Raw genomic sequence first — 15,396 nt, forward strand, 5'->3', positions numbered from 1 at the left:
GTTATACAGTATTCATATATTATTAGTGTTGGACCCAGGGCAAGTATCTATCATTTGTGCAATAGACAGCATTAATTATTTTTTTTCAAATTTTATTGAAGTATAGTTGATTTAGAGTGTTGTATTAATTTCTGCTATATAGCAAAGTGATTCAGTTATACATATATATATTAATTTTTTGTATTCTTTTCCATTATGGTGTATCATAAGATATTGAATATAGTTCCCTGTGATATACAGTAGGACCTTGTTGTTTATCCATCCTATGTATAATAGTTTGCATCTGCTCATCCAAAACTCCCAATCCTTGGCAGCCACAAGTCTGTTCTCTATGTGATTCTGTTTTTGTTTTGTAGATATGTTCATTTGTGTCACATTTTAAGATTCCACATATAAGTGACATTATATGGTATTTGTCTTTCTGACTTACTTCACTTAGTATGATAATCTCTAGTTCCATCCATGTTGCTGCAAATGGCATTATTTCATCCGTTTTATGGCTGAATCATATTCCATTGTATATATGTACCGTATCTTCTTTGTCCATTCAATGGTTGTTTCCTTATCTTGGCTGTTGTGTATAGTGCTGTATGAGCATAGGGGTGCTTGCATCTTTTCAAATGTATTTCTCTCTGGATATATGCATAGGTGTGTAATTGCTAGATCATATGGCAACTCTATTTTTAAATTTCTAAGGAACTTCCGTACTATTTTCCATAGTGGGTGTACCAGTTTATATTCCCACCAACAGTGCAGAAGGGTTTCCTTTTCTCTGTACCCTCTCCAGCAGTTTGTTATTTGTAGACATTTTAATGATGGCCATTCTGACTGGTGTGAGGTGACTGCCTTAATTTCTACTGTTTAATGTTAATGTTAATAAAAGATCAGAAAATGACATAATGCAAAATGAACAGTTAAATATATTCTTCATTTCGATTAAGGTACTATTATTCTACTGGCTGCCTAGCCTTAGAATCTTGTTTTCTTTTACTTCCTTCTTTGTTGACATTCTTTATTCATTTGGACACCAAGTACTGTCAGTTTTTTCTTTGAGTGAACTTCTGTTCTTTCCTGGAAGTTCTCACTGCTGCGTTATTTGAGGCTTCTTAGCTTACACAGTACTGCAGTGGCTTCCTTGTTTGTGCACTTTTTCCTTTCATTCAACTTAGACATTGGCACAAGTTCAGGTTCCTCAATGTCATGTAGCCATTTATAGATTCCCATTCTACTTAGAAAACATTCAGTGTTACATTATGTGAATTTTAACTTATTAAAAAAGAACATTCAGTGCCTCCAAATCATCTACATCAGTAACTGTACCAGAAACTCTATTATATTGTGATTAGTAGATGTGTCATTGGTCATTTCTATTAATAGTTACAAATCACAAGTTTGTGAATTATCTGTATTTTTATAAATTAAAGGCATTGCAAGTTTCCAATAATAATTTCATTCTGACCCATTCACATGCCTTGTACTCTTTTGAGTAAGAGAAGATAGGCAGTTACAACCATGGTGCCAAGAATTGCCCATCAGCAGCACTCTTATATCAATACACTGGTCTGTGGTGAGAAATTACTGCTAAACTTAAAATCCTACTTTCCCAAAGATTTTCTCTCTCTCTGTGTGTTTTTTTTTTTGCTTGGTTGGTTGGGTTTTGTTCTTTTAGTGTCTCAGCACACCTACAGAAATTTGAGCTATGTGTTATCAGTTCAGTTCAGTTCAGTCACATCGGTCTTTTTGTGACCCCATGAACCACAGCATGCCAGGCCTCCCTGTCCATCACCAACTCCTGGAGTTTACCCAAATTCATGTCCATTGAGTCAGTGATGCCATCCTACCATCTCATCCTCTGTCATCCCCTTCTCCTCCTGTCCTCAATCTTTCCCAGCATCACGGTCTTTTCAAATGAATCAGCTCTTCGCATCAGGTGACCAAAGTATTGGAGTTTCAGCTTCAACATCAGTCCTTCCAATGAACACCCAGTACTGATCTCCTTTAGGATGGACTGGTTGGATCTCCTTGCAGTCCAAGGGACTCTCAAGAGTCTTCTATGTGTTATGGTGGAATACATATTGAGGTCGTTTTTCCTTAAAATTTAAATCTTGAGGGTTTGAGACCACAGTTAGGCCTCCACATTTCTTTCCAGACTTCTTCCCTACTTTTCTTTTATTGAGATATTCAAGCTTAAGATGCCAGCCTGTACCTTATGCCCCCAGAGCATCTTGAACTATTTGCTCATGTTCTTTCTCCATGTAGAATGCCTTCTACCCCCCTTCGCCTATCTGATTCCAATCGGTCTCTGAAGTTCAATTACTTCTCATGTTCTTCATGAATTTTTCCCAGCCCACAATTATCTCTTTGACCCTATGAGCTTTTGCTGTTTTTATTCTCTACCTAATCTCTTAATAGTCTTTGTGGAATATGGGAAGATGTAGGTATGAATAAAAAAGTGACAATATATCATTTTTTAATTATTTACAGATTATAGCATCTCCTTGTGGTGTTCCTTGTAATTTCGGTTTTATTTTTTTTCAGTTAGAGTATAAGCTTACTAAGATCACATACCATGCTTTTATCCTTTCTCATAAAGCCTTTAGTTCCTATCACAGAGTGTTTTACAGAAGAGCTCATTAAATATTTATAAGTTAGAGTGATTGACAGTTTCCTGACTTTCTTTTTGCATTGAACTGTAAATCAGAAAATTTTATGTATTAACCCTTGTTGAATATCAGCACACACACTTAGGTATTTATTTGCATGTGCATGTGCATATACAGTCACAAACATGCATATTATTCTTTGTTCCAGTTTTAATACCCATACTTTAAAAATTTGCTTTTAATCTCTGAGTTAAGAAAACATGTTTAAAAGTAATTACATAACACCCGAAGATAATTGATTCTTTTGCTTGAAAAATATACCACAGGAATCCAAACTTGCATCTCATAATGACAGTTTCCGGCTCGGTGAACTCAGGCTACATCTTATGGCCTCTTCAGGGAAGATGTTTAAGGATGGCTCATTGAATGTCAGTATTAAACTTAAGACCTGTACTCTTGATGATCTCAGAGAAGGAATTGAGAGAGCAACATCAAGGTTTGTCATTTCTCAATTTGCTGCACATATAAAAGGTTGACATTGCGCTTGGCATTGTTACCAGGCATTGATTGCTTGGCTTCAGATGGTCAGAAGGGGTCTTTTGATCATCCATTTTGGGATTCTGTTCCTTGGGATTATCAGCGTAGGTCTTTGGTCATATTTCAGTTTGAAGTGCATCAAGAAATAGTACTAATTTCCAATTCAGTTGCTTTTATGTTTGAATTAAAGGGAAGATTAATAATATTGTCTTAAAAGTGGAAACTAAGAAAATGTAAGAATTTTAATAGTGAAATCCACGTGGTGTGGTTCATTAGTGGTATATTTTTATAAACTGTTTTCAGTAGGCAGAATCTTTTTTCAAAAAAGCCTTCAATTTATGGATCTATTGTTTGTCTTATTTATTTTGTATATGTAGTTTAAAACAGTTCTGTAAAATTTCTTTAAAAGTTTTAGTAGATCAACTATACTTAAATTTAAAGAAAAGACCTTACAGGATTAAAAAAAATTTTAGCAGAAATGAAATCCCTAATTTTCACATTTATCAACTCATTTTTGAAAGAGTAATTCATGTCACCCTACTGCAAAGTGAGAGATATGCAATGTTAGTAGCCTAATTATATTTTTATTCCTTTCACAAATAATGAGATACGTAATATTTTGTGAGTCCTTTGTGAGCCCTTTGTCTTTCTAAGAGATGAATAAATGAGAGAAGAGTGCTTTCATGCATCCAGCTTTTCTAGTTTGCAAACTTTGTGTCTTGGCACAGCAGTCTAGGCAAGGGTGATAAAGACCATGCTTCTGTTTCATAGCCTGCTGTTTGCAGCATGCTTGAGGCTGTGTGGAAACTATCATTGCAGACCCTTGATGAACACTGCCAGATTTGAATTACATGGACTAACTTGGGAGTCAGTTGTATAGGATGATCTTTGGAGATAAATTCCTTCAAGGAGGTTTTATTTTATAAAATAAAGAGGTTGTCTTTTAAATTTTGTGGGGCTACAATCATGTGTTTTGTTAATTGCCAAACTTCCTTTCAGTGGTCATTGATTTGTTTTTCTAGTGTTGCATTATAATTATAAAATGCTCTTATGATTACTTATTACCATGAACCTTGGCTGTGGAGATTAGGAGACCCTGTCTTGGTTGCTGATTAGCTAATTAGACTCCAGTTAATACTGATCTGTTTTCTATACAGGTTGGAAACTGAAAGGTGAAAGAAAAACTATTACAAGATACTTAGAAATTTTTTCATTTTTCAAGTGTTTTAGCAGGAATAAAATAATGAATGTACATAAATTTTTTTCAGAATGATTGATAAGAAGAATGGTCAAGAGAACAACAGTTCTATGATTGACATAAGTTACCAACAAGGCAAAAATGAAAGTCATATTGATGCTGTTCTTGACAAGCTGTATGTATGTGCCAGTGTGGAATTTCTGATGACTGTGGCAGATTTCTTCATCAAGGCTGTACCTCAGAGTCCAGAAAATATGACTAAAGAATCACAGATTCCACTGAGACAGACTGCCTTAGCAAAAATCAAGATGGAGAAAGGTTAGCAGAATTTATTTGTCACAGATAATAACTTGTCTTATATTTTACCAGAATTGCAAACAGGAGAAAAGAGAAATGGAGAGTTTAAGAATGTAAAATTACTCTTTCAAATTTAAGTATGTTCAGAAGAAAAACCTTAGTAAGCATCAATTTTTAAGAGAGAGGTAGACCCCTAGAGCAGGAAATGGTAACCCATTCCAATATTTTGACTTGGAAATTGTATGGACAGAGAAGCCTGGCGGGCTACAGTCTGTGGTGTCAAAGAGAGTCAGACACAACTTAGCGGCTAAACAACAACAGGAATAGAAATATGTATGGGATCAGGGGCCAAGGAGCCTCTGCTCTGGTTCCAACTCTGTCATTAACATTTCTTTTCTCTGTTAAATTGTAATTATCTAAGGTCATGCATTTTTCTCTGTAATGTGCAATTGAGCAGTATTGGAAAACTGCTGTTCACTGGCAAGGTCAGAATTTTATTTTTCCATTTATCTTTCTTAAACAGTAGTCATATGATATCTCTGTATTCATATATTCATGTAATGTGTTTATACTATAGATTGTATGACACTGACTATATATGTTAGGGTACAATCAAAGTAAACAAGTAAAATGGTCTGTGTGCTTTTAGCAGGTCTCCTGTCCTCTTCCTGATGTTCCCCTCACCTGTTTTCCCTTCCCTGCTCTTGCAGCATAATACACACTCAAATGTATATACATGCATTGCATATACACATTAATTCTGACAAAAGGAACTTCAAAAGAAGATTATTTCTGTTAGGTCAAGGTCTTACAACAGGGATCAAGATTGCATTATCCCACATAATCAGCATTAGTTGATAATTATTTACTGTTAGTCCTAACCAATCAGTTATTTATACTGTTACTTTCACCATATCCCTAACAGCAGGATATTAGAAGCAATTTAGAAACTTCCAGATAACATATACACAAGTGACAAGATTTACTTTACTAGAACTTTTATGGTTCCTATTTATGTTTCTTCAGATGACTCTCTAAGACCAAATATGACTTTAAACGCCAAGATCACGGATCCAGAAGTGGTTTTTGTTGCCAACCTGACAAAGGCTGATGCTCCTGCTCTAACAGCCTCATTCCAGTGTGACTTCTTTCTATCAACATCCAAACTTGAACAGATAATGACAGCTTCTGTGGGAGATCTTAAAGTGCTTGCTTGCCCTTTTCTCAGAGAAAAGAGAGGAAAAAATATTACCACAGTAAGAATGACTTTATATCCTAAGCTTGAATTGAAGGAGGGCAGAAATGGTTGATTCATAGAATCCTAGAACGTGAGAGCGCTATATTTACTCCAGCTTGAGATTTTACAGATAAAGATGTTGAATTCCAAAGATGTTAAATGATTTACCCATGTTTGTAGTGACAGAACTATAGACTACCTCCAGACTAATTTTCATTATACCATCTTTTGCTGAACAGTATTTGAATTTTAGTACAAATCAATATTCCTTTTCAACTGTTGCTTTTATTCACCACTGTATATCCAATGAATGACCGAATGGATGAATGAACCAAACATTCATTGGAATCACATGCCCAAAAGAGATTGTTTTTCCTTATTACAAATTAACTTCAATGGTGCTTTCACATTATTGTTGAAAAGTGTGATTTTGGTTAAATGAATTAACTACCACACCATTTGGTTTTTAATATTAAGTTGATTATTTTATGTTAAAGAGCATCATTATATAATGTGACTTATTTGCAGTGTTATTTTAAATTAGAAAAAAATGATAGATAAAGTGACTTGTGGAAAGAAATACAGTGCTGAGCTTATTCTGTAATTTATCATGAAACATTCTTAAGCGAGATCATCTTGACATGTCATAGAATGTTTATATTAATCATTTCTATTTAAAGCTCATCCTAATTTTTTAAAAATGAAAGCTGTTTAGTACTGATTTCCTCATTCAGTTCAGATACATTTTATTTGTTTCTTTAATGATATTTAATAATATAGGCTTCATTGAATTTAAAGATTTGCAATCTATTCTAATAAGGACATTATAGGAAATTCAAGACTGACCTATTGTTAATCATTGGGAAACTGTTCATTTACCTACCTTACTGGAGAGTCTTTTTTTAATAAAAATGTTAACAGAACTATTTGTTTAGAATAACAATTTCAAGTGATTTTGTGATCATAAAAATTATAATGAAATACCTTTTTCATTTTTTCATTTACCTCTTTGCAAATGTAAGACCTTGCTTAGCTCATTTTTATAGATATCTTTAAAGTATCTTTTACGCAGGGCATCATTTAAAAGATATTTTGGGCTTCCCTGTTGGCTCATACGGTAAAGAATCTGCCTGCAGTGCAGGACACCTGGGTTCAATTCCTGGGTTGGGAAGATCCCCTGGATAAGGGAACAACTGCCCACTCCAGTATTCTAGCCTGGAGAATGCCATAGACAGAGGAGCCTGGCAGCTACAGTCCATGGGGTCGCAAAAAGTCGGACACGACTGAATGACTTTCATTTGAAAGATATTTTAGACTTCTGCTAGTAAATGTACATTACTACTTAAGAATTTGGCATAAAGGAATTCATCATAACTGGTGAAAGTCGTTTACTGTGATCATAGACTTGCCATAGTTTGGAGGAGCCCTCATGAGAGGTTTTCAGATGATTTAATTTGCCTTTTTGCTTTTAGTAATAGGCTATAGTTAAAGATCTCAAATTAAGTAAGTCATGTCCTTAAGTAAATTTCATTTATCTGTTTGCAGGTCTTACAGCCCTGTTCTCTATTTATGAAAAAATGTACACAGACATCAGGAAAAGAAAACATAGATATTAAAGTTGAAGAATTTATAATTAAGGTCAGTGCCTATCATATTATTTGGCTGAAAATCAATTTTTATTTTTCTTATCTTTTGATTTGTCTTATGTTTAGAGCACTATGCTAGTCACATATTTAGTAATCAATAAATACCTCTAATCCATTTTTCTTTAACGCAAATGTTTGTTTCTGTTTTCTTTGAAAGACTGCAGTTTACCCTTGAGCAATGCAGGGATTAGGAGTGCTTAATTTTATAGTCAAAGACCCTGATGTTGGGAAAGATTGAAGGTGGGAGGAGAAGGGGATGACAGAGGATGAGATAGTTGGATGGCATCACTGACTCAATGGACATGAGTTTGAGTAAACTCCAGGAGTTGGTGATGGACAGGGAGGCCTGGTGTGCTGCAATCCAAGGGGTTGCAAAGAGTCGGATACAACTGAGCCACTGCACTGAACTGAACTGAACTTTATAGTCAGGTCTCAGTATATGCAGTTTCTCAGATTTTCCACGTCTGAGGTTCTAAATCTGCAGATGCAACCAGATGCAGATAATGTAGTCCCATAGTATTTACTGTTGATAATCGGCATATTTAAGTGGACCCTCATGGTTCAGATCCGTGTTGTTCCGGGTGAACTATACTTTTAAATGTGTACAGATGGTCAGGATAATTTTTATCTAGTATGTTTGGTTGTGTGTTGGAGATTGGGTTTAGGCAGGAAGAGCAGAGATGAAGTGGAAAGAGAAGGGAAGGATGGAAAAATGAAGTTGCTGTTATTTTATTTGTGGTGTTATTTTTAGACTTTTATTTGGGGTGCTATTTGGTTGAATTTAATATTTATGTGATTAAATGTTTTATATGTCTTATAAAATATTTTAATGACATGTATGCTAGAAATAAAGTGTTAGAATTTTTTTATCTCTTACATTTGAAGTACTGAAAAAGCAATCTGTTCTCTAATGCCTTTCACATTCTCTAAGTATGACCTCTTGGTCAATTACAGATGAAAAGTACAGAACACTTTCTAAAATCTGTTTCTCTCTCTGTCCAAGGGGCACAAAATTGAGGTGGTTAATAGCAATTCTGATAGTAGCTGTATTATTTAGGTAAATAGCGAATAGTGAATAAACCAAGATTCAAAATAATGTCATTTGAATTACCATGTAAATAACAATTTAGTTTTCTCTCAGTGTAGTTTGTCTTAGGTGGTATTTTGTTGAGACTTATACTGCTAAATGGGGAGAACACTTGGGTTTGTATGTACTTTGTCTGAGACACTGGGTTAAGATGCTGAGGGATTGTTTTTCCATGTCTTTGTATATCACTTTACACACATACACACACACACACACATAAAGGTGCAGGTTTGAAAAATCCTTTAAGGTCCTGAACACACACACACACACACACACACACACACACAAAGGTGCAGGTTTGAAAAGTCCTTTAAGGTCCTGAAGGGGTGATCCCATATGTCTGGGGAGAATGGTATAGTGGAGTTGGGACTGACAGCACTAGTTATAGGTTACATTAACAAGGCAAGGAAAAAAAGGGTTTGGTTGACAGATAAATTTGGGAAGCACTACATACTGGATCCTTCTTTTGGTGATGTAATCATATTTCTTTAGCATATTAAATAAGTAAGGATTGTAAGAAGTAAACATTGAAGCAATCCACTTAATTTACTGCTCAAACTTTGGAAAGTCGTGGGTAACTAATTGATGAGGCATCAGGTCACAGAGAGGTTTGTGTCCTTAACTTAAAGAGAGTTTGAATCTTATCCTGAAAGTGAGGGGGGAGTTGTTGAAGATTTTATTAAGCATAAGAATGACATGTTCAGATTTGGGTTTTAGAAAAATCGTTTGGAGGGTGGGCTGAGATGGTGTTCACCAGACATGGAAGACATCATCATGGAAGACGTAAGAACTAAGGCACAGTGATTCGAATGAAGAGGTGAGCAAAAAAACTATCCAAAGATAGTAGGAGGTGGAATTTTCATGTCTTAGTGTGAAAGGGGTTCCATGGTGATTCTCAGGTTGCCTGTTTCAGTGAGACCGGTGAAAACCACACGCGTAGATCTTAGTGAGGATCACACAGTTTGGTTTAGTTAATGCAGCTGGTTGAAAAATTCAGTTACCCTTGTGCATTTTTCTCTTCACATAACACTATTTGGCTCTGAATTAATTGATTTAACTTTAGGTTTCGACAGTTGACATGCATGTTAGTTACTTAATTCTAGAATAACTTGAGCAGAAATCCCTGGTTTGAGGTGAGTTGACTGGACGTGTGATTTTGTGTGTGCTCTCTTTCGTTTTGCTTAGTTATAAAGTTGATATATTTAAATTTCTAATTAGTTACTTAAAATTTTTTGTATTACGTATTCATTCTTCTCATCTGGGAAAGAATTTACTCTGAATTTTTTTCTGCTTTCTTTTTTTAAAGATTTCACCCATAATTCTTAATACAGTGATGACAATAATGGCTGCTATGTCCCCAAAGACAAAAGAAGATGAATCCAAAGATACATCTAAGGAAACGGAAAATCTTTGGGGCATCAAATCTATTAGTGACTGCAACTCTTGGTTTCTTGGTGTTGACATGGGCACAGAATTAACAGAAAGTTTCAGAGATGTTGAAAATCAGTTGATAGAGGAAAATTGTGCTGTTGTTGTCCAGTCAGTTCAAGTTACCTTAGAATGTGGCCTTGGGCATCGAACTGTACCTTTATTATTGGCAGAGTCTAAGTTTTCAGGAAATATTAAAAATTGGACTTCCCTAATGGCTGCTTCTGCTGACATGACATTAGAGGTATGATCACATTAATTATTACCTTCCTGCAGAGGCAACTTCTTAAAAGTACAACTGACAAATTAAGAAGTGAACTTTTTTTGTGTGCATGATCATAGCAAGTATACATATGAATAGATAATACAGTCTAATATTTAATTTGATGTATAATACTGTTTATTTGGCCATCATTTTTAAAGGGTTCTTTTGCTAAATAATTTGTTTATGAAGCAAAGTAAGAGAGTAGAATAAAATGCACCCTCTTTATGTATATTCTTTGTATCTTTAAGTATGTTTTTAAAATGGTTATTGACATATGACATTAGTTAGTATTTTTATACTGGTTATGGAAATATGTAGTTAAAGTTTAAAGACTCTCATTATAATTCTGTTAATTCTGTGCCTTTCCATTCCAGGTTCATTATTACAACGAGACCCATGCTGTTTGGGAGCCACTGATTGAGAGAGTGGAGGAGAAAAGACCATGGAATTTAAGCCTTGCTGTAAGGAAATCATAAAATATCATTGTGTACATTAATTTATATATATTCTTTTAAAAGGTTCAGAGATTCTTAAGATGTAGTCCAGGATCCTTGAGACCCTTTTAGAGGATACTGGGATCAAAATTCTGTTCATAATAACATCTAGTCATTGTATATAATTTTCGTTCTCATTCTCTCATAAGCAAACAGTGGAATTTTCCAAAGAACATGTAACTTTGCAACAGATTGTATACAGAATTAGAAATGAGAGGCCACCTGTCTTCTTTTTTTTTTTAACTTTTTATTTTTTATTGGGATATAGCCAGTTAACAATGTTGTGATAATTTCAGGTGAACAGCAAAGGGACTCAGCCATACGCATACATGTATCCATTCTCCCTCAAACTCCCCTCCCATCCAAGCTGCCACATAACATTGAGTAGAGTTTCATATGCTATACAGAAGTTCCTTGTTGATTATCCATTTTAAATATCCACCTGTCTTCTCCTAAGGTTTGCATTAAAGAGATTTGTAAATGCTCTTCTCACTATGTATTTTTAACAGTTATTTTTCATTAAAATATTATTTGTTAACATGTAATTGTTAGTTTTAAATGAATATTTAAAAATTTCTCAGTTTTTAGTTTTTTTAGAATCAATTGACGTGAGTTTGAGCAAACTCCGGGAGATAGTGGAGAGCAGGGAAGACTGGTGTACTGCAGTCCGTGGGGTCCCAAAGAGTTGGACACGACTGAGCCACTGAATAGCAACAACAGTTTTAGTTTCTCATAGAGCACATATTGATAGATGATAACCCACATGAATGAATCTCTTTAGGATCCTCAGTCATTTTAAGACACCGAAAAACTCAAGAACTGCTCTTCTGGTTCATGAATTTTTTATGTTACCTCTTTATGTTACCTTTTATGTTACCTCTGAAGGGTTCTTGAAAACCCTTCAGAGTCCTAGATTCTGAAGCCCATCTTTCCATATTAACAGGAACGTACTTTTATACCCTTCACAGATGATCCCATCACATCTCTCTGGGGCAGCCTGACTCAAGTGTGAGGCACTGAAATTGGTTCAGCAATTTCTTATTTTAAAGATGAGCAGTCACTTAACCTATGTCCCAATTTCCTCTCAGTAAAGTAGAAATAATATTTCTGACCTAGCCTTCTTTGGTGTAGCGGGCTAACAAGAAAAGTTTTACAAGATTTTTGAAATGCCTTTAGAATAAAAGCTGTGATGGAGTCTGATGACTGATTGGAAGCTTATTGTGTTACTTATTTATAGGTATTACTGGTAAAAAGTAGAAAAAAATTCTAGATATTGCTTCCAGTGCAGATCAGTTTAGATTTCAGTGTCCTCTTAGAGTGTTCATAAGCATAAAATGGCCAGTTCGCCAGGTGACACTAGGTGAATAGCTTTCTGTAGAGGATAGACCAGAGACAACGATCATAACTCACTTGGAGTGCTTCCATGGCACGGTTCTAAACATTCCCCTGTGTGTGGATTACACACTGAAGGAAAGAATGCTAATCTGTGCTAAGTCAAGATGAAGCACTGAATATGTTTGAGAATTTTGAGCAGCCTTGATATTAAGTGACAAAGTTAGAAGAATTTAACTCTATCAAGAGTATTTTAATTTTATTATTCATTGGCTAATAAATTTGTTGTGTATTTACCGTCATAGGTAAAGAAGAATCCAGTCCAAGATAAAACTTTGATGCCAGGAGATGATTTTACTGCACTTCCTGAGCCACAGACAGAAGTTGATATTTCGTCAGGAGTTACAATGAATATAACAATATCCAAAAGCTGTCTTAACGTTTTCAACAATTTAGCAAAAGTATGTTTAGTTCTTGGTTGCAATATGTCAAATGTAATTTAAATTAAAATGTGTGTGTTATTTTTGTGTGTCATCAGCATTAGTTTTTAAAAAAACACATAATTTAGTTTAGTCATAATTTAGTTTTTGAAAAAAACTTGTAGTTTGCAAACATTTAATTGTGATGTTGTGTTCCTTTTCAGGGTTTTTCAGAGGGCACTGCTTCTACTTTTGACTACTCTTTAAAAGACAGGGCTCCTTTCACAGTAACAAATTCTGTAGGTGTTCCCATTAAGGTGAAGCCCAATCATAATCTCAGAGTGATGGGCTGCCCTGAGAAAAGTGATGTGTGTGATGTTGATGCTGGTCAGATTCTGAAATTGGAATATGCCACTATGGAACCTTCACGTCAAGGGAAGCTGTCTATACTCAGCCGTCAAGAGAGCTCCCTCTTCTCCTTGACCTTTGGTATGCTGTATTATTTTATTTTTAAGGGCATCTTTAGAAGTACTCATATCAGCTTATTTTTGGTAAAATATGGAAAAATATTTTGCTGCAGATTTCTAAAGGCTTGAAAGAAATAGTTGACAAACTTTTGTTTTCTTTCTCTAAACTTGATTAATTTAAAAATTACCTTAAAAAACTAAATTATCTCTATACACTTAAATAGTGCAGTATGTCGTATGCTTCAGAAAGGACGGGAGTTCAGTGAAGAGTGAAAGTAACTATATTCAGATGTCTCAGAATGTTGACAGTAATTGTCACCATTTCAGAAAACAAGATGATTTTTATTGCTATATAGAGTTGGGAAAATAAGGAATGAACTGGGTCTTGTTTGTTTTAATATATACAAAACCTCCACCTCAGGAGAAATCGTTTTGGGTCAGAAAATGTTATAACAATAAATAGTTTCCTTTCTTTGTTAGCTCCTGTGTCTTAGACAAGGATTTTGTGTAGTCATCATTTCTAGTCATGAGGAAGAATACGCTTGTTGTTATTTTGAGGTGCTGCTGTTGATTCTGTCTTATAAAAGTTTATGTAAATTAGTATTTGGAATGCTGCTCACTTATGCTCTGCCTTAGCACCTCGTGGATATACAGAAGTGACCAAAGTCCCAATTGCCAGACCTGGACGGCGGCTGTATAATGTATGGAATCCTAATACCAGTCATTTTGACTCACTCGTGGTACAAATTGACGCAACTGAAGGGAATAAAGTAATTACCCTTCGTTCTCCTCTGCAGGTAATGCATTAAATGAATTGTGTTCTTTGTAGTATATCAAGAAATATTAAATCACTTGGCTGACCATGGGAATATAATAAAACTTCATTAGGTCATTACTGATTGTTCAGAAATAAATAATAGTTGAAATTGCCTGCTGTTTCCTGTCCAACTTACTTTTGTAACATTCTTCATTTTAAATAGCTCATAAAATGCTCTTGTTAGTTTAAAGTCTATTGTTGTCTCATGGGTTTAAAATTAATGAAACTTTTTGTCTGTTTTGGAAGATTCAAAACTGAGGAGTATTGTAGTAATAGCTGGTGTTCAAATAAGATTCATTCCATTCTCTCTGTATTGTATTTTCCAAATATGTGTGAAGGGAAATTGGAATGATCTCCCCGGAAAAAAATAATTTAGCATGTTAATCTGTATAAATATTTTTTTCACTTTTAAGACTATTGATTTTTCTTTTTCTGTGTGGTACAACAGATTTCAGCATATGGTCAGCAAAAAAACATTTCTTCTTACCTATAAAATTAGATGAAAATGAAAGAATTTCAACTTCTGGTCATTGTCGTCTCTCAATTTGCTATTAGGTCCTACCTATGTTATATTGTAGTTAAGGAAGAACTATACCATATTTATTTACATCATTTTTCCTTTGCTATCCTTTTGTGTTTAGTCATATGGCACTTTGAGAAAAGGTTAAAATGAAGAAAATATTATGGCTGAAGTCTTCAAAGATTAATACATATTTGGAAGATTATAATATATACTAAAATTCAGCATGTAATATGTGAACATGTGAATATCCTAATAACTCTTAGCTTCCATTTAACAGCAAGTTTCAGATATATAGCACTTAAATAAGTAAAAGTTTTAAATTACCATAAAAATATCTTCCAATTTTGGGCTTGAAATTTTTTAGATCTAAATGTAATTGTGTGCAGCTCACATTTTTCTTTTTGAATGTCTACATGTTTTTAAACAACTTGTATGTTTTTTTGTCCAACAGATTAAAAACCATTTTTCTATTGCTTTCGTCATCTATAAATATGTTAAGAATGTGAAGCTGTTGGAGCGCATTGGAATAGCCAGACCTGAAGAGGAGTTCCATGTTCCTTTAGATTCATATAGGTAGATACTTCCTTGAATATATTAAACTATGAAAGTTTCATTATGTATATTTTTAATTCTGTGAATTATCATCTATATTCTAGAAGAAGAGTAAAACATCTGTATTCTACAATAACAATAATTCTTACTATCTAAAGATCTGTAAAATCCAATTTTAAGACATATGGAGAAATATATTTATATTATTATTGAATTTGCCAAATGAAACTTTTTCATTGTGTGTTTGATGTTTCAGAATTTTCTGAGACTTACTAGATTGCCTTTGTATTTGAAATTAATTTTTTTTTTTAGTTGTCATTTTTTACAGAGTGTTTTTTCTCAGAAGGTGCCTGCATGAGTCAGTTGTGTAACTTTGGGCAAGTTTCTTAACTTTTCTTAGCTTTGTTTTTCTTATATATAAAAATAGGAATAAGAGTACTTGTCTTGTAGAGTCATCAAGAAGAGTCAATTGAATTCTTTTTCTTAAGTTCTCA

At 34.3% G+C, this 15,396-nt stretch overlaps 1 protein-coding gene across 4 annotated transcripts in view; it reads left to right on the forward strand.

Annotated features, from left to right (window-relative positions):
* Positions 1-15,396, forward strand: part of VPS13C (vacuolar protein sorting 13 homolog C) — a 173,226-nt gene that overhangs the window by 112,412 nt on the left and 45,418 nt on the right. For all 4 annotated transcript variants that reach the window (XM_081507564.1, XM_081507565.1, XM_081507566.1 and 1 more), the window contains 10 exons: positions 2,930-3,099; positions 4,409-4,656; positions 5,662-5,891; positions 7,418-7,510; positions 9,912-10,277; positions 10,673-10,759; positions 12,430-12,585; positions 12,768-13,032; positions 13,647-13,807; positions 14,802-14,923. In XM_081507564.1, the coding sequence (XP_081363690.1) occupies positions 2,930-3,099; positions 4,409-4,656; positions 5,662-5,891; positions 7,418-7,510; positions 9,912-10,277; positions 10,673-10,759; positions 12,430-12,585; positions 12,768-13,032; positions 13,647-13,807; positions 14,802-14,923 (1,898 nt within the window). The remainder of the gene's footprint in view (positions 1-2,929; positions 3,100-4,408; positions 4,657-5,661; positions 5,892-7,417; positions 7,511-9,911; positions 10,278-10,672; positions 10,760-12,429; positions 12,586-12,767; positions 13,033-13,646; positions 13,808-14,801; positions 14,924-15,396) is intronic.

Source organism: Giraffa tippelskirchi, chromosome 7, assembly GCF_054371585.1.
Source record: "Giraffa tippelskirchi isolate mGirTip1 chromosome 7, T2T-mGirTip1v1.2.pri, whole genome shotgun sequence".
Classification (NCBI taxonomy): domain Eukaryota; kingdom Metazoa; phylum Chordata; class Mammalia; order Artiodactyla; family Giraffidae; genus Giraffa; species Giraffa tippelskirchi.